This window comes from Mustelus asterias, chromosome 24, assembly GCF_964213995.1.
Source record: "Mustelus asterias chromosome 24, sMusAst1.hap1.1, whole genome shotgun sequence".
Classification (NCBI taxonomy): Eukaryota; Metazoa; Chordata; class Chondrichthyes; order Carcharhiniformes; family Triakidae; genus Mustelus; species Mustelus asterias.
In genome coordinates this window covers 35,359,564-35,381,848 of record NC_135824.1, presented here as the reverse complement: position 1 = coordinate 35,381,848, position 22,285 = coordinate 35,359,564, and the positions used below count along the sequence as shown (strand labels likewise).

The following is a 22,285-nucleotide window of genomic DNA, read 5'->3' as shown; positions in this document are numbered from 1 at the left end:
AAGCAGGGAAGTTGTTTCCCCTGGCGGGTGCAACTAGAACGAGGGGGCATAGCCTCAAAATAAGGGGAAGCAGATTTTGGACTGAGTTGAGGAGGAACTTCTTCACACAAAGGGTTGTGAATCTGTGGAATTCCCTGCCCAGTGAAGCAGTTGAGGCTACCTCATTGAATATTTTTAAGGATAGATCCATTTTTGAACAGTAAAGGAATTAAGGGCTATGGTGAGCGGGCGGGTAAGTGGAGCCGAGTCTACAAAAAGATCAGCCATGATCTTATTGAATGGCGGAGCAGCCTTGAGGGGCCAGATGACCTACTCCTGCTCCTAGTTCTTATGTTCTTAAGATGTGCAGAAGGCAAGAGAGAGACTGGAGGAAATGTCTCAACTTCAGAAAAGTATGTAGAACCTGTTCCCACTGCAATTGATTGGGGTCAATATCAAGGAGGATCTCCAGATGGAGAAGCCAGGAAGCCTCGCTCTAGCTTCAGAGGTTTCCAGTCATCTTTTCCAGTCCAAAGCCCACTCCATGGAGCAGAGTGAGACATGTTCATGCTGGGAATCAGAGCACTTTCCAATCAAATTTGGATTAATGAAGGTTACCCTCTCTACTCTGTCTTATCCATGTGTTGCATCATATTTTTTGCTGAGTTCATCCAGAAGGAGGGGGCCTTAAGTGGTGGATACCAAGCAGCAGAGATGCGCTGGTCAAAGCTTTCCAGTACATAGACGACATTGCTGCCTTCCACTTCAGTCCACTGTCAGTGACCCTGACGAGTATCTCCAACTTGTTCAAACCGGCTTCAGGAGCCAAGGTAAATTGTGGCAAGTGAAAGGTCAAGTTCTTTGAGAAGTTAACCAACCAATCCTTTGTCACCTTCACACTGGAATACCTGAAAGAGTTGCTACAGGGGATATAGCTCAAAGAGGTCGGGGACTGTGGCATAAACTGAGAGGAGCACATAGACAAGGTGAGGCAGAAACTAGGTGAGTGACACTGCATTCTGGGCAAGAACCTGGTCATCAGATGTCCTCAGCATTGCTGTATGCACGCAGGATGACCCATACCCCACTGCTGCAATCATCTGAGCAATTTGTGACTTCATCTGAAGATCAAAAATGGCCCATATCCACAGGAACACAAAGTACAAATCTCTGGAGAGTGCAGAAAAATTTATTTAACAATTGCCCTCATCCTGATGGGCATCTTATGCAGCTGTATCAAGCTTTGTGTAGACTCTCGGTACAAACAATAAGTGTCACTATATGCTGAGGTTCTATCTGACTCCATGTTGCAAAGAGTGGGCCTGGCCACGTTGCCGTGGAACGTTCCATTCAGTTGGACTGTGCTATACTATCTGTCTATGCAGATAAATTCCTTTGACCACAAGTCCATCAGGCAGCAGTCCACATGTAACACCCTTGAGGACCCGTAGCAAAAAGGATTCAGTGTAGAAAGGTCCCCTGAGCAGATTGGCGAAATGCCTCATTGCCAGAGCGTTCAAACAGCACCACGATGTAGCTCGGCTGGTGGTGAGAAGGGCACTCTCTGTTAGATCCTTCATGGATACCCAAAGTCTCAGTGCAACCACACATTGCCTTTGAAATGATTGGGATGGGGAAGAGGCCACTCCACACCTTCTTCTGGATGTCTTAGTCAAAGTGCATCCTTGTGCAGCTTTGTGATGCAGGACGCTTTGCTCTATGAGCTATTTGCAGAGATGGATTCTGAGACAAACTTCACCTGCTGCTGAAAGATGCTCTTTGGTCTGTCTGAAAGTTGCTGCTTTTCCAGTACAAAGAGTTGTCCACAGCCAAGTGTTGCAGACTGGCATATTCCAAGATCCAGGACGAGGTGATGAGCGATGCACTAAAGCTTGGGGCAGCCGCCACAGTGGTTTCACACGTTCCTCCAGAATTTTAATTGGCGATGGCATTTAAGTGGTTACTTATTGTTCCAAGGCAAGTCTTGGGTCACTGACTGCGTGGAGTTTGCACATTCTCCTCGTGTCTGTGTGGGTTTTCTCCGGGTGCTCCGGTTTCCTCCCACAGTCCAAAGATGTGCGGGTGAGGTTGATTGGCCATGCTAAAATTGGCCCTTCGTGTCCTGAGATGCGTAGGTTGGAGGGATTAGCGGGTAAATATGTAGGGATATGGGGGTAGGGCCTGGGTGGGATTGTGGTCGGTGCTGACTCGATGGGCCAAATGGCCTCTTTCTGCACTGTAGGGTTTCTATGATTCTATGAAGTGTGCTGGCCCGCGAAGTCACGTGATGGGCACCAATCCCATTCATGAATAACCAGCTCTCATCAGCTGAGATTTAACAATAATCATTTCACTGAATTTCTCTTTATCATATCCCAGAATTCAAACAGGTTTGCATGAACGTCATGTGTTGCATTTATAAATATCAGGATTATGACCACCCAGAACTGATGTTGGGATGTTCCCTTTTCACTGTAATCCAAAAAACAATTAATGACCAATTAGCTGAGAAATAACCAGCTTCAAGGAGGCAAGAAGGAAAAGAAAGGCTTGTGGTAATTCACACTATTTGTGACCTCAGGACATTCTCAAGCACTTTATAGGTAAGGAAGTATTTTGCAATTGTAGTCCCTGTCGTAATGTAGGAAACAGTAATAGTTTTAACAACACCAGGTTAAAGTCCAACAGGTTTATTTGGTAGCAATTTGCTACCAAATAAACCTGTTGGACTTTAACCTGGTGTTGTTAAAACTGTTACTGTGTTCACCCCAGTCCAACGCCGGCATCTCCACGTAATGTAGGAAATGCAGCAGCCAATATACACATAAGAGGTTCCCACCAACTGTAGTGTCATGTTGATCAGATCATCTGTTTTTAGTGATGTTAAATGAAGGATAAATATTGGCCGGGAAAATGGGGCATAACTCTCCCACTCTCTTTGAAATAGTGCCATTGGATATTTTCTGTCCATCAAGAGGGCAGATAAGTTTCGGTTTCAACATGTCGTCCAAAAATGGAACCACCCTCCCTCAGTGCTGCATTGGAGTGCCAGCCAAGCCTCTGGAATAGAATTTGAATTCACAGCCTTCTGACTCGGGCCAAAATATGCCGTGACCAGTACTGTACTGCAAAAGAATATTGAGATACGTTAAAAGGAACCTTACCCTGGAATGGGAGCACAGAAACATCCACAAGGATGGTTGAATCCTCTCACAAAATGAGGTTTAGGGGGACAGTCAGGGTGTTCCACATTAGTAGCTGTGAAGAAAACATGACAGTGCAGTCAATTCAAGCAATGATGTACAGAAGACTCAAACCACATGGGAACATGAAAAGGTGTACTGGAGAGCTTACGAGTTCATTGTTTAGTTGCAGAGCCTCATACAAAAATCACATTGTTGTATGAACTGCACCATTACAAAAATTCAAGCGGACACGTTAGTGCACTTAATATGGAATTAATGGCAGGTTTTCATTTCTCCGCATTCAACTGCATTGTACATTCTCATTACAACAAACTGCCTGTATATGTGAGAGGGGGGTGCATGCTTGCTAGTTACCATTTGAGGATATCATTCCACCTTCATACTGTTTGATTAAAATTACATCCACAAAATCCCTTGGAGAGATTATGCCCACAGCTGCTGATGGTGTAACAGTCCTGCAGACAGACACATCCTAGGAGTGGGAGTACAAACAATATTAAAAAGTCGAGCATTTCATTCACTGTCCATTTCTGCTGTGCAAATGTAGAAAGTGAAAATAACAAATAGTTTTTGCATACTTCCAGGTGAATTCTCAAACATTCGTGCATCTTGAAATATTTACCTTTATCTGCCATTATCTTTGTATAGAACAGTATGATGTAAAGTATTGTCATTTTCAAAAAGGATAGTTGCAGATCTTAGGAGGACACAGACTAACGAATTGAGCAGTTATATGGCAGATGGAATTTATTGCTGATAAATATGAAGTGATGCATTTAGAAGAAAGATTGAGGAGAACTAAAGGAGTTACAGAAACACAGACCAGGGGGCTGAACATACACAATCTTTGAAGATGCAATGTCAAGTTGATAAGACAGTTTAAAAAAGCAAACGGGGGGCCCTTGGCTTCAGAAATGTTGGCAGAGCTCAAAAGCAAGGAACTATGTTACACATTTATAAATCACGAGGCCTTGGCTGGAGAATTCTGGACACTACACTTGATGAAGGATGTCGTGACCTTGAGAGGATGCGGAGGGTTTTTACTAGAATGGTACCCGGGATGAAAGGCTCCAATTAGGTGGAGAGACGAGAGAAGATAGGGTCTTTTCCTCAGAGGAGAGAAAGTTAGGGAGAGATTTACAAAGGCATTCAAATTATTTGGTGTAAATTATTAGGTGTAACTGGGGTGATCAGTAAGTTTGCGGACGACACGAAAATGGCTGGACTTGCAGATAGTGAGGAACATTGTCAGAGGCTACAGATGGATATAGATAGGCTGGAAATTTGGGCAAAGAAATGGCAGATGGAGTTCAATCCAGATAAATGCGAAGTGATGCATTTTGGTAGAACTAACGTAGGGGGAGCTATACGATAAATGGCAGAACCATAAAGGGTGTAGATACGCAGAGGGACCTGGGTGTGCAAGTCCACAGATCCTTGAAGGTGACGTCACAGGTGGAGAAGGTAGTGAGTAAGGCATATGGCATGATTGCCTTTATAGGACGGGGCATAGAGTATAAAAGTTGAGGTCTGATGTTGCAGTTGTATAGAACGTTGGTTCGGCCGCATTTGGAATACTGCGCCCAGTTCTGGTCGCCACACTACCAGAAGGACGTGGAGGCTTTAGAGAGAGTGCAGAGGAGGTTTACCAGGATGTTGCCTGGTATGGAAGGGCTTAGCTATGAGGAGAGATTGGGTAAACTGGGGTTGTTCTCACTGGAAAGACGGAGGATGAGGGGTGACCTAATAGAGGTGTATAAAATTATGAAAGGCATAGATAGGGTGAACGGTGGGAAGCTTTTTCCAAGATCGGTGGTGACGTTCACGAGAGGTCATAGGTTCAAGGGGGGGGGGGGGGGGGGGAGGAGGAGGAGGTTTAACACGGATATCAGAAGGACATATTTTACAGAGGGTGGTGGGGGCCTGGAATGTGCTGCCGGGCAAGGCGATGGAGGCGGACACACTGGGAACGTTTAAGACTTATCTAGATAGCCACATGAACGGAATGGGAATGGAGGGATACAAAAGAATGGTCTAGTTTGGACCAGGGAGCGGCGTGGGCTTGGAGGGCCGAAGGGCCTGTTCCTGTGTATTGTCCTTTGTATTTCCTCCCACAGTCCAAATATGCGCAGGTTAGGTGAATTGGCCATGCTAAATTGCCCCTAACTGTCCAAAAATATGTCGGTTAGGGGGTTTAGCGGGATAAATGTGTGGGGTTATGGGGATAAGACATGGGGTGGGCCTGGGTAAGGTGTTCTGTTGCAGACTCGATGGGCTGAATGGCCTCCTTCTGCACTGTGAGAATTCTATGATTCTCGCTATATTAATAAATTTGGATCTTATAAATGCCAGAATAAATGAGACAGAGAACTGCTTAACATAACAATAGTTTTCAAATAATTCTCTGTCTCATTTATTCTGGCACTTATAAGATCCAAATTTATTTTAGCGTAGCAATAGTTTTCAAAGTCTGTGATAATGCACATTATATTCAAATATTATCGTATACTAGTAAATCTCTCATGACGATATTTTATAGGCAATAGAAATGAAATGAGCACTTATGCTTGCCATTCAAGTCTAAATAAATAGAGTGAAAATCATTATAAAACCAAATTCTTCTTGCAAAAGTAAATCATAGTCACCAAACTTACATTATCGATGACTGCAATCAGCTCAAATATTTTTACATTTTTGTCCCATTTCACTCTTAGTCCATCAGGCACAGGTTTTAAACACTCCCAGACATCTTGCGGTGCAGCTTTAATTATCCCTTCACCTTTGTACCTGAATTAAAGGCCACAAGAAAAAAGGGAAATTATCAGAACAATAATCAATCCCAGTAATAAGTAATGGTCACTTTATAACTGGCAAGTATTGCAATCTTTTTGCTGAACTGTTAATTCTTTCAGTGGGAAAGCCAGAAGCAAATTGGATTTCCCTGTAGTTGAGGACGTGGTACATCTTTGGCACAGAGCACAGGAATCTTCACTCTGCATCCAACCTACATACTCTTGCAAATCACATTCAGGTGCATTCAGGCCAGGCCTGAGTAATTGCTTCCAGCTCCACCTATCAAACCTGGAATAAGGTGGCCCGGGTGGTTGGATTTTTGACGCCTGGAGATGGGTGAAAATGGGAATCATAGGGGGTAACCGCAGCAGGAGTGCAGAGACTGCCAGGTACAGAGGCGGGCTGGGAGGAAGGCCTGTCACGGTGCAGCAGCACTGTGTGGAAGTCTTTTTAAAACACAATAAAAAGATAAAACAGCTCTCCAGCCATACCTCCTCACAACTCCCCCTCATGCTGCATCAATGCCTACCCCTGCTGCTGTTGTGTATTGGGAATGTGATACGCAGGACAGACTTTGGTTAAAAAGGAATGGAGATTTATTAATGGTTTGTAACCTCTTCCATGGCTGCTGCTTCTTCTCTCTGTCTCCCGCACTAGGCCTATTACATCATTTCCGATGCATGCATTAATACAGCAAAGCTCCAGTGAGCCAATAGGAACAAACATATAACACCTCCACGTCATTTTCCCCACCCACCCAACATAGCCCTTCACATCCTCCATATCAACCTATGCCCCTTTACCCTTCCCCAAGACCTTTCATATCCTACATGCCAAAATATGCCCTTCCAGCCACCCGTATGCAAACTTTGTGCCACCCCCTCCCTCCCCCCACCACCCCCCTCCTTCCCCCCTTGGAAGGGTTGGGAGAGTCACTTTTAAGGTTTAGGATTACAAAATCAAATACTGTGCATTTCTCAAAATTCTCTTCTGAATTTAAACTAGCATATAAAGAGCAGTCTAAATGTTCATCATAAGTTCATAAGATATAGGAGCAGAATTAGGCCATTCGGCCCATCGAGTCCGCTCCTCCATTCGATCATGGCTGATATGCTCCTCATCCCCATTTTCCTGCCTTCTCCCCATAACCCTTCAACCCATTACCAATTAAAACTCTGTCTAACTCCTCCTTAAATTTACTCACTGTTCCAGCACCCACTGCACTTGGGGGTTGTGAATTCCACAGATTCACAACCCTTTGGGAGAAGTAGTTTCTCCTCAATTCTGTCTTAAATTTGCTGCCCCTTATCCTAAGACTATGACCTCTCATCCCAGGATGCTTCACAAGAGGGAGCATCCGCTCCACATCTACTTTGTTCATACCTTTTATCATCTTGACAACCTCAATTTGATCTCCCCTCATTTTTCTAAATTCCAGAGTGTATAAGCCTTTATCATGCCCCAAGGTAGACTCGATTCTGACACACGCAGTGTTGATGCACCAGAGGCTTGAGAATCCTGGGCCTCATCAAAATAAATGCAAGAAAATAAAAACTGGTTGTGATGTATTATTCCTGCGAAGCCTGGGAATTAAGTCTTTATTGTCGGGATTATCTCAAGGCCCAAGTCCTGCTGCGGGGCAGGAAGACAGAGGGACTCCCACCGCAGAGCCTAACGGGCAAACCTGCCAAATCGTGTGATGTCGGGCTCATTAATTATGCAACCGGGATTTTCCCGGCATATCGTGCAGTGGGACAGGCAGGAAACCACGTTCCCCCCCCACTGTTATATCAGGGCGCCACATTTAAAAGGTGCCTGGACTGTTACTCATTCATTATGCTAGGAGTTTGGACTTTAGATGTGGCTGACAGCAAACATTGACCCCAGGGTTCAGCAAAGCCTCACTGGATAAACTACTGCAAGCCACAGAGGACAGGAAAGACCTCCTTTTTCCAAGCACAGGGGGAGGAGACCCAGCCATCTCACCACAGCTGGCAGGGTGGTCAATGCCAATTCCATTCAGAGGAGGACCACCATAGTGCAGGAAACAAATGAATACCTTAATCCGCACCACATGGATAAGTGAACCCTCCATTTCCCATATTCCCCTCCTGAATGGGAGCTGCGACATGGACCCATGCATAAAAGTCTTTCACAAAATGCTGCAGTTACATCAATTCAACTACATAATCCCTTACAAAAACTAACATTTCATTTAAGTGCTTTCAAATTTGCACATGGCACAAAGCTTGGTGAGAGGGTGAGCTGTGACGAGGATGCAGAGATGCTTCAGTGAGATTTGGACAAGCTGAGTGGGCAAATGCATAGCAGATGCAGTATAATGTGGATAAGTGTGAGGTATCCACTTTGGTATTAAAAACAGGAAGACAATTTAGATAATAATCTAAGTGAGGGAAACAAGACCTGGGTGTCCTTGTACAGCAGTCGCTGAAGGCAAGCATGCAGGTGCAGCAGGCGATAAAGGCGGCAAATGATATGTTGGCCTTCATAGCAAGAGGATTTGAGTACAGGAGCAGGATGTCTGGCTGCAATTATACAGTGATTTGGTGAGGCCACACCTGGAATATTATGTGCAGTCCTAACAGGGTACGAATGACTATCTTAATCCACGGCACGATGGCACAGTGGTTAGCGCTGCTGCCTCACAGGGACCCAGGTTCAATTCCAGCCTCGGGTCACTGTCTGCGTGGAGTTTGCACATTCTCCCCACGTCTACATGGATTTCCTCCGGGTGCTCCGGTTTCCTCCCACACTCCAAAGATGTGCGGGTCAGGTTCATTGCCCATGCTAAGTTGTCCCTTAGTGTCAGGGGGATTAGCAGGGTAATACGTGGAGGTAAAGGGATAAACGCTGGGTGGCATTGTTACCGGTGCAGGCACGATGTGCTGAATGGCCTCCTTTTGCACTGTCGAAATTCTACGATCCTGGGATAGATGCAGGAAGGATATTCGCGATGGCAGCGGTGTCTAGAATCAGGGATCATAGTCGAAGGATACCGGGTAAACCTTTATGGACTGAGAGGAGGAGAAATATCTTCACCCAGAGAGTGGAGAGCCTGTGAAATTCTCTACCACAGAAAGCAGTTGAGGCCAAAACACTGTTTTTAAGAAAGAATTAAATATATCTCTTGGGGCAAAGGGGGATCAAAGGATATTGGGGAAGGGGGGGGGGGGAGAGAGAAAGAGATGGGATCAGGCTGAGTTGGATGATCAGCCATGATCAGAAAGAATGGCAGAGCAAGCTTCAAGTGCCGAATGGCCTATTCCTGCTCCTATTTCCAATGATTCTATGTATCACCATATAAAAACAAGCATTCGGATTCATTGTCCCACTTCATAAAGTCCATAACCACCTGTAGCTGTCAATTAAATGGCAGGCACTCCACTATGATAATGGAAGGGCATGCAACAGTAATTCAGTAGTGATAATCCTCAGGCTCATGTCAGAGTGAAGTAACAAGCAACATTTTTTTTTAAAACAATTCACACGTTTTAACAAAGTATTAAACTCATTGCCTCCAGTTCCTGCATGAGGCTTGCCACAGACCACGAACCATTCCCACTACTTTGTTTGCTTGGAGGAATTATGATTGGATGAAGATGTGCCTGCAGCTAGGTTATGGCATTTATCACTGTTTTCAATGGCGGTGAACATGATGGCAACCTCAAGGAACCAATTTCCCCAATCCTGCAAATTATTCAATTAAAATTTCACACTAATTGTGTCTATATCCCTTTGTGGTCTCACCCTCTCCAAAAATTCATAAACCTCTCTCTAACAACCCGGCCCCCCCCAACTCTGGGGGAGTACTGAGATGCAGGCTGTTGGACTGGATGGGATTGATGTTCCTAAGGAGGAGGTGTTAGCAATTCTGGAAAGGGTAAAAATAGATAAGTCCCCTGGGCCGGATGGGATTTATCCTAGGATTCTCTGGGAGGCTAGAGAGCAGATTGCAGAGCCTTTGACTTTGATCTTTGTGTCGTCATTATCTACAGGAACAGTGCCAGAAGATTGGAGGATAGCAAATGCTGTCCCCTTGTTCAAGAAGGGGAGTAGGGACAACCCTGGTAATTATAGACCGGTGAGCCTTACTTCTGTTGTGGGTAAAGTATTGGAAAGGATTATAAGAGATAGGATTTATAATCACCTAGAAAGGAATAATTTGATTAGGGATAGTCAGCACGGTTTTGTGAAGGGTAGGTCGTGCCTCACAAACCTTGAGTTCTTTGAGAAGGTGACCAAAGAGGTGGATGAGGGTACAGCGGTTTATGTGGTGTATATGGATTTCAGCAAAGCGTTTGATAAGGTTCCCCATGGTAAGCTTTTGCAGAAAATACGGACACATGGGATTGAGGGTGATTTAGTGGTTTGGATCAGGAATTGGCTAGCTGGAAGAAAACAGAGGGTGGTGGTTGATGGGAAATATTCATCCTGGAGTTCAGTTAGTAGTGGTGTACCGCAAGGATCTGTTTTGGGGCCACTGCTGTTTGTCATTTTTATTAATGACCTGGATGAGGGCGTGGAAGGACGGATTAGTAAATTTGCGGATGACACTAAAGTCGGTGGAGTTGTAGACAGTGCGGAGGGAAGTGGCAGGTTACAGAGGGACATAGATAAGCTGCAGAGCTGGGCTGAGAGGTGGCAAATGGAGTTTAATGCGGAAAAGTGTGAGGTGATTCACTTTGGAAGGAGTAACAGGAATACAGAGTACTGGGCTAATGGTAAGATACTTGGTAGTGTGGATGAACAGAGGGATCTGGGTGTCCATGTGCATAGGTCCCTGAAAGTTGGCACCCAGGTTAATAGGGTTAAGAAGGCGTACGGTGTGTTAGCTTTTATTGGTAGAGGGATTGAGTTTCAGAGCCAGGAGGTCATGCTGCAACTGTACAAAACTCTGGTACGGCCGCACTTGGAGTATTGCGTACAGTTCTGGTCGCTGTATTATAGGAAAGATGTGGAAGCGTTGGAAAGGGTGCAGAGGAGATTTACCAGGATGTTGCCTGGTATGGTGGGAAAATCGTATGAGGAAAGGCTGAGGGGCTTGAGGTTGTTTTCGTTAGAGAGAAGAAGGGTAAGAGGTGACTTAATAGAGGCATACAAGATGATCAGAGGGTTAGATAGGGTGGATAGTGAGAGCCTTTTTCCTCGGATGGTGTTGGCTAGCACGAGGGGACATAGCTTTAAATTGAGGGGTGAGAGATATAGGACAGATGTTAGAGGTAGGTTCTTTACTCAGAGAGTAGTAAGGGTGTGGAATGCCCTGCCTGCAGCAGTAGTGGACTCGTCAATATTAAGAGCATTCAAATGGTTATTGGATAAACATATGGATGATATTGGAATAGTGTAGATTAGAGGGGCTTTAGATTGGTTCCACTGGTCGGCGCAACATCGAGGGCCGAAGGGCCTGTACTGCGCTGTAATGTTCTATGTTCTAACTCTGCATTCCTCGAGCCACCATTGGTTCATATGCCTTCAACCACCAAACTTTCATACTCTGGAATACACTCCTTAAATCCCTCTGCCTTTGTACCTCCTCGTTCTCCATAAATTCCACTGCTTTGACCAAGCTTTGGGCGATTCCGCATAATACGTCCTCTTTGGTTCAATGCCCATTTCCACGATTACGTCTTTATGAAGCACCGCGGGTACTTTTCGATGTTAAATGTGTTGTATAGTTGCTGTTGTAATGCCTACAGGCATGACCAATCTGACAACTGGTGGTCTTATTTTTGGCAGGTTTCTGTTCAGGCTTTGTTCCGTATCCATCTTACCCCCCACCCCCCAAATATGCAATTAGAACAACTCTAACCAAGCATTTGATTTTCACCTTCACCTTACACTGACCACTATAGATCCTGTTTACCCGTGGAGATGGCGAGATGGGGGCAAGAATTTCTGCACCCATGCAGGAACTCCCATTTATACTTATCATCATCAGACAAGAATGTTAGGCCTTCTACACAGGCCACAGGTAGACAAAAATACCATTATTGAATAGGTAGTGTGTGAAAAACCCCAAAACACTGGGAAACATTCAATGTGCAAACAGACTTATAAAATCAACCTAACAGACCAAGTATGGGGATCGAATGACAAGAGACCATTCAATCCCTCAAGCCCACTGCCCAAGTGAATCACATCATGGCTGACCCATACTTCAACTCTATTTCCCATTTTTACTCAATTTATCTTGATGCCCTCACCCAACACAAATCTAGTGATCTCCATCTCAAATGATGCAACTGACTTAATTTGACAAAGTATACTATGAAAGGTCTGACACTGGGCAGTTCCGAAGAACAAAGGGACCTTGGCGTGTTTGTCCATAGATCTCTGAAGGCGGAAAGGCAGGTTAAGAGGGTGGTGAAAAAGGCATATGGCGCACTCGCCTTTATCAATCGGGGTATAGATTACAAAAGCAGAGAGGTCATGTTGGAGTTGTATAGAGCTTTGGTGAGACCACAGCTGGAGTACTGTGTACATTTCTGGTTACCACATTACAAGGAGGACATGAACGCACTCGAGGGGGTACAGAGGAAATTTACCAGGTCGCTGCCTGGAATGGAACTTTTAAGTTATGAAGAGAGGTTGGATAGGCTTGGGCTGTTTTCGTTGGAGTAGAGAAAACTGAGGGATGACCTGATTGAGGCGTTCAAGATTATGAGGGGCATAGACAGGGTGGATAGGGAGCAGCTGTTCCCCTTAGTTGAAGGGTCAGTTACAAGGGGACACAGGTTCGAAGTGAGGGGTGGGAGGTTTGGAGGGATTTGAGGAAAAACCTTTTTACTCAGAGGGTGGTGACGGCCTGGAATGCACTACTTGGGAAGGGTGGTGGAGACGGGATGCCTCACATCCTTTAGAAAGTACCTGGATGAGTACTTGGCACGCCATAATATTCAAGGCTATGGGCCAAGTGCTGGCAAGTGGGATTAGGTGGGCAGGTCAGGGCATTTCATGCGTCAGTGCAGACTCGATGGGCTGAAGGGCCTCTTCTGCACTGTAGCATCCTGTGACTCTTTGGGGGCTCTTTCAGATTTCCATCACCCTTTGTGAAAAGCTTATTCCTGGGATCAGTACACAATTCTTCACAATTATGTTTCTTCTGACCATTTAGAGTTGTCATAAACTTGTTAAATGAAAAATATTAGTGGGACAGAACAATGCAAAACCTAATTGGAATTCATTCTATAATTAAAAATTGATCATCATCGGCAGTGAAACCCCCAGGTGGGCCAAAGGTGGTGCACGCTACCTCACAGCCTACTTCATCAGAACTGCTATCAGAGGATTGCTCCTAAACACTCAATAAACGTACACTTATCTCCACACTCACAAGTTTCCAGAATATTCTGATGATGGCCTCCAGGAGACACAAACTTCATTCTATCAACAAAGAAGAAAAACACGTTTTAGAACTTACAAAGACACGCACGCACTTCAAGCATCAAAGAGTGCCAATGGTATGGCAGTAAATGATTCAGGATTACCCAGGGGAGTGCATTTAGGGGTCCATATATTGGGTCATCAATGGTATAATGCTTTATTCATTGCACAATACATTTGAGAGAAGTCTTTGGACTGGGTTTTTGGGCCTTATTATGTGGTGGTTAAATATAGTTAATCAATATTTAGATGTTTGGACTAGAAAAAGAAAAACAAGGTAATTATGAAACCATTTCAGGTTACATCTGCACTGCACAGAGCCAATATCAGGTGATCTAGTTTTGCAGTTGTAGCGTGATGCAGCCATAGTCTCTGGACAGGAGCCTAGAATAAGACACCCTGAAGGATGCAATTTATATGCCATGTTTAGTAGTGATCCCAAGCAGAGACTGCTTCATAACGTTAAAAATTGCAGGCTGAAAGCATTGTAAAAGCAATGCTTGTCCTGGCGGGGAGAGAAAAATCTCAGTAACAAAGATTTTATAGACACGCTGTGACTAACATGGCTACTTTATTCCAATTCAGTAAAATGCTAACATAGGCTAGGAAAGATAAAAGTTCCTGATTTTGCTGAATAGCTAAGTAGATGAGAAGTGAATGCCCCTGTAATTTCCCAAAATAAACCTCTGTATTTAGGCTGTTTGTTTCATTACTGTCCCAACTGTTTGTATCTCCAGGAATTACGTTCAAAATTGCTGCAGTAAGATGGGCACAAGATCCAGGGTAACAAGCAGAACACAGCAACAAAACTTGCATTTATATAGCAGGACTTACTCAGTTAATGGTAGGGCGTTGGGGAGAGTTACAGAACAAAGAGATCTAGGGGTACATGTTCATAGCTCCTTGAAAGTGGAGTCACAGGTGGACAGAGTGGTGAAGATGGCATTCGGCACGCTTGGTTTCATCGGCCAGAACATTGAATAAAGGAGTTGGAATGTCTTGTTGAAGTTGTACAAGACATTGTTAAGGCCACACTTGGAATACTGTGTGCAATTCTGGTCATCCTTTTATAGAAAGGATATTATTAAACTAGAAAGAGTGCAGAAAAGATTTACTAGGATGCTTCCGGGACTTGATGGATTGAGTTATAAGGAGAGGCTGGATAGATTGGGATTTTTTCCTCTGGAGCGTAGGAGACTGAGGGGTGATCTTATAGAGGTCTATAAAATAATGAGGGGCACAGATCAGCTAGATAGTCAATATCTTTTCCCAAAGGTAGGGGAGTCTAAAACTAGAGGGCATAGGTTTAAGGTGAGAGGGGAAAGATACAAAAGTGTCCAGAGGGGCAATTTTTTCACACAGAGGGTGGTGAGTGTCTGGAACAAGCCAGAGGTAGTAGTAGAGGTGGGTACAATTTTGTCTTTTAAAAAACATTTAGATAGTTACATGGGTATGATGGGTATAGAGGGCCAAATGCGGGCAATTGGGACTAGCTTAGGGGTTTTTTAAAAAAAAGGGTGGCATGGACAAGTTGGGCTGAAGGGCCTGTTTCCATGCTCTACGACTCTATGACTTTCAACTTGATAAAAGATTCCGAGGTGCACGCAGGAATATTATCCACCAAAACACGACACCAAACCACGTAAGGAGATAGGGCTGGCACAATGGTTAGCATTCCTACCTCACAGCGTCAGGGACCCGGGTTTAATTCCGGCCTTGGGTGACTGTCTGTGTGGAGTTTGCATATTCTCTGTGTCTACGTAGGTGCCCTCCATGAGCTCTTGTTTCCTCCCGCTCTCCAAAAACGTGCAGGTTAGGTGGATTGGCCATGCTAAATTGCACCTTAGTGTCTGTGGGATTAGCAGGGTGAATACATGGGGTCACAGGGATGGGGCCTGGGTGGAATTGTTGTTGGTACAGGCTCGACGGGCCAAATGGCCTCCTTCTGCGCTGTAGGGATTCTATGAGGACAGAGATTTGGCCAAAGAGATAGATTTCAATTAGTGTTGTTGAGGAGGAAAGACAGACAGAGAGGCTTGACGAGGCAACTTCCAAGACTAGGGCCTCGGTAACTGAAAGTACGGCCCCCAACAGTGAATCTATTAAAAATGGGGGTGTGGAACAGGCCAGAATGGTAGGAGCACTGTGTGTCTCAAGAGGACTGTAGAAGATTACAAAGACAGGGAGAGTGAAACGATGGCGGAATTTGAAAAACAAGAACGAGAATTTCAAAATCTAGCAGTTGTTCAACTGAGAGCCAATACAGGACAGGGATAAAGAGACTTGGCGCTTAGATTTAGGATGTAGACAGCAAAGTCTTTGATGAGCTTAAGTGTGTGAAGGGAAGGTGAAAGATGAGAGTCAGGCCAGGAATGTGTTTAAATCGTGATGTCTAGCAGTAACTGATGTATGGCTGAGGGTTTTAGCAGCAGAAAAGTTGGCAATGTTATGGCGGTGGAAACAGAGATTAGTTCTTCAGGTGCTCATACTAACTTCATGTTCAACAGTATGAAGCCTCGAGATGGGTATTTTTTTTATTTTGAAGGATGAGGATGTAGGTAAACCAAAATAAAATTTAATCCTCGGTTAATTAAACTAAATTGCTTGAAGTCAAGCTAAAATTCTGCGAACTTCTAACATTTTCTTGCTCATTTTTTTATCCTCTTAAAGTTTAATTGGTCAATAAAGCATCATTCTGCCTCCCCGCGTGCTTCAACCAACAAATCTTAGCGTTCTGACTTAGGATTTACTGGGACAACAGCACCAACAACGCACTAAATCTCAGCCACAATCTTACTGAATGGCAGAGCAAGCTTGAGGAGCCAATTGCCACTCCCATTTCTTTGGATCTCAAGGTCTACAAAATTCAGACTAGTAAAGATAAGGCACGTGCACAAACCTCTCTCCTCTTTTAAGACACTATTCAAATTCTACTTCTTTGACTGAGCTTTTGGTAGCCTGCCCTATTTTCTTATGCAGCTCGGTGTCAAATTCTGCTTCTGTAAAGAAGCCTGTTAGACTGTGTGATATAAATGCACGTTGTTGTGTTACCTGCACTTTGAAGGCAGATTGTTAGGTTTGGAGACCCATGTGACACAAGGCATATAATTTGGACAAACGTGATCAAGCCCAATATTTGCTTTCTAAAAAATATTTCATGGGATGCGGGCGTCGCTGCCTAGGCCAGCATATAGTGACCATCCCTAATCGTCCTTGAGGTGGTGGTGATGAGCTGCCTTCTTGAACCACACTATGTAGTGACTGCTTAGAGCCGTTATAAGGAACACTAATAAACTAATGACTGGACGCTAGGAAAAAGTGACCAATTACAAAATGTCTAACATTTACATCATCCTTAATCCAAAATTAGGGCACACACAACAGTCCCATTACTCAGCCCATGGATTACTGACAATTACTCGTTTTGCAACACAATGAACAGTTAGCAGCAGAAATATGGATTAACAATGAATAATTAAATCTAAAATTAAATACTTAAAACAACTGTGGCTTAATAGTTTGTATGCATATTACTTATGGAGAATTGTACTTCAGTTCTCCCATCAGATTGCTAACGTACAAATATAATTACAGCAGTGTTTTAAACTCAATTCTGGCATGTCGTGCCCTCTTCACCCCAAGGGGCCAGCACAGTCTCCACTATATTGGGGCTGGAAGAGGTTGTAGAGGTAGGAGGAGGCAAAGCTGTGGAGGAACTTGTTGGGGAGGCAAGGAATTCTGAATGGCTCCCAATGCCCAAGTGGATCACTGACAGTTGGCAAGTTATCGTGGCAAAGAACTTTGTGTGGGACCGAATGCAGTCAGCAGAAATTGTGAATGAATTGCAGTTTATCGAAGATGGAAATGGGAACAGAACAGAATGTTGAACTAAAAAAAGCTGGAAAGTGACAAGCTTGGCACTTTCAAAGCCCATATGCAGAAAGTGTTGAGAATTAGAAAGTGATGGCTTCGATGGTGAAGTTGGAACCTCAGCTCAGGGTCACTGTGAATGCCTACACAGTTTCAGCATTCAGGGCAAAGAACGGAAAAGAGTGTTTGTTAGGTAAAAGCTGACTGAGACAGCTCCAGACTTGCTCAGGTGGCACAGTGGAGAGCACTGCTGCCTCACAGCGCCAGGGATCCAGGTTTGATTCCCAGCTTGGGTCACGGTCTGTGAGGAGTTTGCATGTTCTCCCAGTGTCTGCATGGGGTTCCTCCAGGTGCTCCGGTTTCCTCCCACAGTCTGAAAGACGTGCCGGTTAGGTGGATTGGCCATGCTAAATTCTCCCTCAGTGTACCCGAACAGGCGCCGGAGTGTGGCGACTAGAGGATTTGCACAGTAACTTCATTGCAGTGTTAATGTAAGCCTACTTGTGACTAATAAATGTCCCCTCTATTTTCCCTCCTCCCACCCCTCCTGCCTCGCTCATTCCCCTCTTCCTGTTCCTCCCTGCTTCACTCATTCCCCCCCTCCTCCCCACCCCCCCCCCCCTCATCTCCCTTCCTCCCCACCCCTCCTCCTCCCCACCCCCCTCAGCTCTCCTGAGATGCGGAGGTTAGAGGGACTAGTGGGTAAACATGTAGGGTTATGGGGGTGGGGCCTGGGTGGGATTGTGGTCGGTGCAGACTCGATGGGCCCAATGGCCTCTTTCTGCACTGTAGGGTTTCTATGATTCTCCCTCCTGCCTCTCACTCACCGTCGTCCCTCTGCTTATTCCTGCTCCTTCCACCCTAATTTCCCTCCTCCCACCCCTCCTGCCTCACTCATTTCCCACTTCCCCTACCCTCCTACTTCAGTCATTTCCCCTCTACCCTCTCTCATCTCCCCATCCTCATTCCACCCTGCCTGCCTCCTTCGTAACCCCTCCTCACTACTGTCGTCTCCCCTCCCTCTCTCATTCCACCTCCTGCCTCCAATTTCTCTCTTGCCTCCCTTTCATAGGGGTGGCACCGTTGCCTCACAGCATCGGGTGACTATCTGTGTGGAGTTTGCACATTCCCCCCCACGTCTGTGTGGGTTTCCTCTGGGTGCTGCGCTTACTCCAGAGATGTGCGGGTTAGGTTGATTGGCCATGCTAAATTACCCTTTAGTTTTAGGGGGATTAGCAGGATAAATATGTGGGGTCACAGGGATAGGGCCTGGATTGTGATCGGTGCAGGGTTGATGGGCCAAATGACCTCCTTCTGCACTGTTGGGATTCTATGATTCCCTCTCCTCCCTCCTCAATTCCTTCCTCATGCCACCAGCATTCTCCATGCTCCTTCCCCTACTGCAATCTTGCTGCTGCATCCCTCCCTCAACCCCCTCCCACACCAACCTCCCCACTCACATCCCCTCCCCTCTCCCCCGATCCTCCCTGAATCAGCTTCATTCCCTCCTCTCGTCCACTCCACCCTCGTCCCTGTACTCCCTCATTACCTTCCCTCCTCCACCCTCATTACCCATGCCCCTCATTCTTACCCTCCCCATTTCCCCCCCTCCCTCCCCCACCCTCACTGCTCCCCACTTCGTCCCCCTTTTTCACTTCCCTCCCTCCCCACCCTCATTATTCCCTTAACTTCTTCACCCTCCCTCATTCCCCCACCTCCTCCCCTCAATCCTTCCCCCCTCCCCCATTCCCTCCCCGCCCCCATTCCCTCCCCTCCCTCATTCCCTCCCCCTCATTTCCTCACCACCTCCCCCATTCCCTCCTCCTCTCCCTCCTCCTCTCTCATCCCCTCCCCCCTCCCTCATGCCCATCCCCCCTTCTCCTCTCCCTCCCTCATTCCCTCCCCCCCTCCCTCATCCCATCCCCCCTTCCTCCTCTCCCTCCCTCATTCCCTCCCCCCCCCTCCCTCAGCCCCCTCTCCCTCAAGCCCTCCCCCTCTCCTCATCCCCCTCTCCCTTCCCTCCCCCTCCTCTCCCTTCCCTCCCCCTTCCCTCCCCCCTCCCCCTCTTCTCACTCCCCTCCCCCCTCCTCTCACTCCCCTCCCCCCTCCTCTCACTCCCCTCCCCCCTCCTCTCACTCCCCTCCCCCCTCCTCTTCCCTTCCCTCCCCCCTCCTCTCCCTTCCCTCCCCCCCCTCCTCCTCTCCCTTCCCTCCCCCCCCTCCTCCTCTCCCTTCCCTCCCCCCCTCCTCTCCCTTCCCTCCCCCCCCCCTCTCCCTTCCCTCTCCCTTCCCTCCCTCTCCCTTCCCTCCCTCTCCCTTCCCTCCCCCCCCCCTCCTCTCCCTTCCCTCCCCCCCCCTCCTCTCCCTTCCCTCCCCCCTCCTCCTCTCCCTTCCCTCCCCCCCTCCTCTCCCTTCCCTCCCCCCCCTCCTCTCCCTTCCCTCCCCCCCCCGTCCTCTCCCTTCCCTCCCCCCCCTCCTCTCCCTTCCCTCCCCCCCCTTCTCTCCCTTCCCTCCCCCCCCCTCCTCTCCCTTCCCTCCCCCCCCTCCTCTCCCTTCCCTCTCCCCCCTCCTCTCCCTTCCCTCTCCCCCCTCCTCTCACTCCCCTCCCCCCTCCTCTCACTCCCCTCCCCCCCTCCTCTCACTCCCTCCCCCCCCCCACTCCCCTCCCCCCCCCCCCCTCCCCTCCCCCCCTCTCACTCCCACTCCCCTCCCCCCCTCTCACTCCCACTCCCCTCCCCCCCTCTCACTCCCACTCCCCTCCCCCCCCCCCTCTCACTCCCCTCCCCCCTCCTCTCACTCCCCTCCCCCCCTCCTCTCACTCCCCTCCCCCCCTCCTCTCACTCCCCTCCCCCCCTCCACTCACTCCCCTCACTCCCCCCTCCCCTCCCCCCTCCCTCCTCCCCCCCTCCCTCCTCCCCACCCCCCCCTCCCTCCTCCCCACCCCCCCTCCCTACCCCCCCTCCCTCCTCCCCACCCCCCCTCCCTCCTCCCCAACCCCCCTCCCTCCTCCCCACCTCCTCACCCCCCCCACCTCCTCCTCCCCCCCTCATCCCCTCCTCCTCCCCCCCCTCCCCCCCCCCTCATCCCCTCCTTCCCCCCCCCCTCATCCCCTCCTTCCCCCCCCCCTCATCCCCTCCTCCCCCTCCCCCCTCCATCCCCTCCTCCCCCCCATCCCCTCCTGCCCCCCCATCCCCTCCTCCCCCCCCCCTCATCCCCTCCTCCCCTCCTCATCCCCGCCCCATCCCCTCCTCCCCCCCCATCCCCTCCTCCCCCCCCATCCCCTCCTGCCCCCCCATCCCCTCCTGCCCCCCCCTCATCCCCTCCTCCCCCCCCATCCCCTCCTCCCCCCCATCCCCTCCTCCCCCCCCCATCCCCTCCTCCTTCCCCCCCTCATCCCCTCCTCCCCCCCCTCAATCCCCTCCCCCTCCCCCCTCCCGCCCCATCCCCTCCTCCCCCCCATCCCCTCCTCCCCCCCCATCCCCTCCTGCCCCCCCATCCCCTCCTGCCCCCCCATCCCCTCCTCCCCCCCCATCCCCTCCTGCCCCCCCCTCATCCCCTCCTCCCCCCCCCTCATCCCCTCCTCCCCCCCCTCATCCCCTCCTTCCCCCCCTCATCCCCTCCTCCCCCCCCTCATCCCCTCCTCCCCCCCCTCATCCCCTCCTCCCCCCCATACCCTCCTCCTCATCCCCTCCTCCCCCCCCTCATCCCCATCTCCCCCCCCCTCATCCCCATCTCCGCCCCCCTTCATCCCCATCTCCCCCCCCCCTCATCACCATCTCCCCCCCCCCCCCCCTCATCACCATCTCCCCCCCCCCTCCCTCATCCCCATCTCCCCCCCCCCTCCCTCATCCCCATCTCCCCCCCCCTCATCACCATCTCCCCCCCCCCATCACCATCTTCCCCCCCCTCATCCCCATCTCCCCCCCCCCTCCCTCCCTCATCCCCCCCCTCCCTCATCGCCCCCCCTCCCTCATCCCCCCCTCCCTCATCATCCCCCCTCCACCCTCATCCCCATCTCCCCCCCACCCTCATCCCCATCTCCCTCCCACCCTCATCCCCATCTCCCCCCCACCCTCATCCCCATCTCCCCCCCACCCTCATCCCCATCTCCCCCCCCCTCCTCCCCCCCTTCCTCCCCTCCTCTCCCCCTCATCCCCTCCTCTCCCCTCATCCCCTCCCTCATTCCTTCCTCCCCCCCCTCATCCCCATCCCTCATCCCCTCCTCCCCATCCCCTCCTCCCCCCTCATCCCCTCCTCCCCCCCCCTCATCCCCTACTCCCCCCCCCTCATCCCCTCCTCCCCCCCCCTCATCCCCTCCTCCCCCCCCCCCATCCCCTCCTCCCCCCCCCCCCCCATCCCCTCCTCCCCTCCCCCATCCCCTCCTCCCCCCCCCTCATCCCCTCCTCCCCCCCCCCCCCCATCCCCTCCTCCCCCCCCCCCATCCACTCCTCCCCCCCCCCATCCCCTCCTCCCCTCCTCCCCCCCATACCCTCCTCCTCATCCCCTCCTCCCCTCCTCCCCCCCCCCCTCATCCCCATCTCCGCCCCCCTTCATCCCCATCTCCCCCCCCCTCATCACCATCTCCCCCCCCCTCATCACCATCTCCCCCCCCCCTCATCACCATCTCCCCCCCCCCCCTCCCTCATCACCATCTCCCCCCCCCCTCCCTCATCACCATCTCCCCCCCCCCTCCCTCATCACCATCTCCCCCCCCTCCCTCATCACCATCTCCCCCCCCCCCATCACCATCTCCCCCCCCCTCATCCCCATCTCCCCCCCCCTCCCTCCCTCATCCCCCCCCCTCCCTCATCGCCCCCCCCTCCCTCATCCCCCCCCTCCCTCATCCCCCCTCCACCCTCATCCCCATCTCCCCCCCCACCCTCATCCCCATCTCCCCCCCACCCTCATCCCCATCTCCCCCCCTTCCTCCCCCCTCATCCCCTCCTCCTCCCCTCATCCCCTCCTCCCCCTCATCCCCTCCTCCCCCTCATCCCCCTCCCCCCTCATCCCCTCCTCCCCCCTCATCCCCCTCCT

General features: G+C 49.4%; 1 protein-coding gene across 1 annotated transcript in view; it reads right to left on the bottom strand.

Moving 5' to 3' along the window:
- stard5 (StAR related lipid transfer domain containing 5) overlaps positions 1–22,285 on the bottom strand; it is a 29,426-nt gene that overhangs the window by 6,593 nt on the left and 548 nt on the right. The window contains exons 2-5 of the mRNA XM_078241547.1: positions 13,333–13,382; positions 5,840–5,972; positions 3,540–3,657; positions 3,144–3,237 (exon numbers count right to left, since the gene is read on the bottom strand). Of these exons, the coding sequence (XP_078097673.1) occupies positions 3,144–3,237; positions 3,540–3,657; positions 5,840–5,972; positions 13,333–13,382 (395 nt within the window). The remainder of the gene's footprint in view (positions 1–3,143; positions 3,238–3,539; positions 3,658–5,839; positions 5,973–13,332; positions 13,383–22,285) is intronic.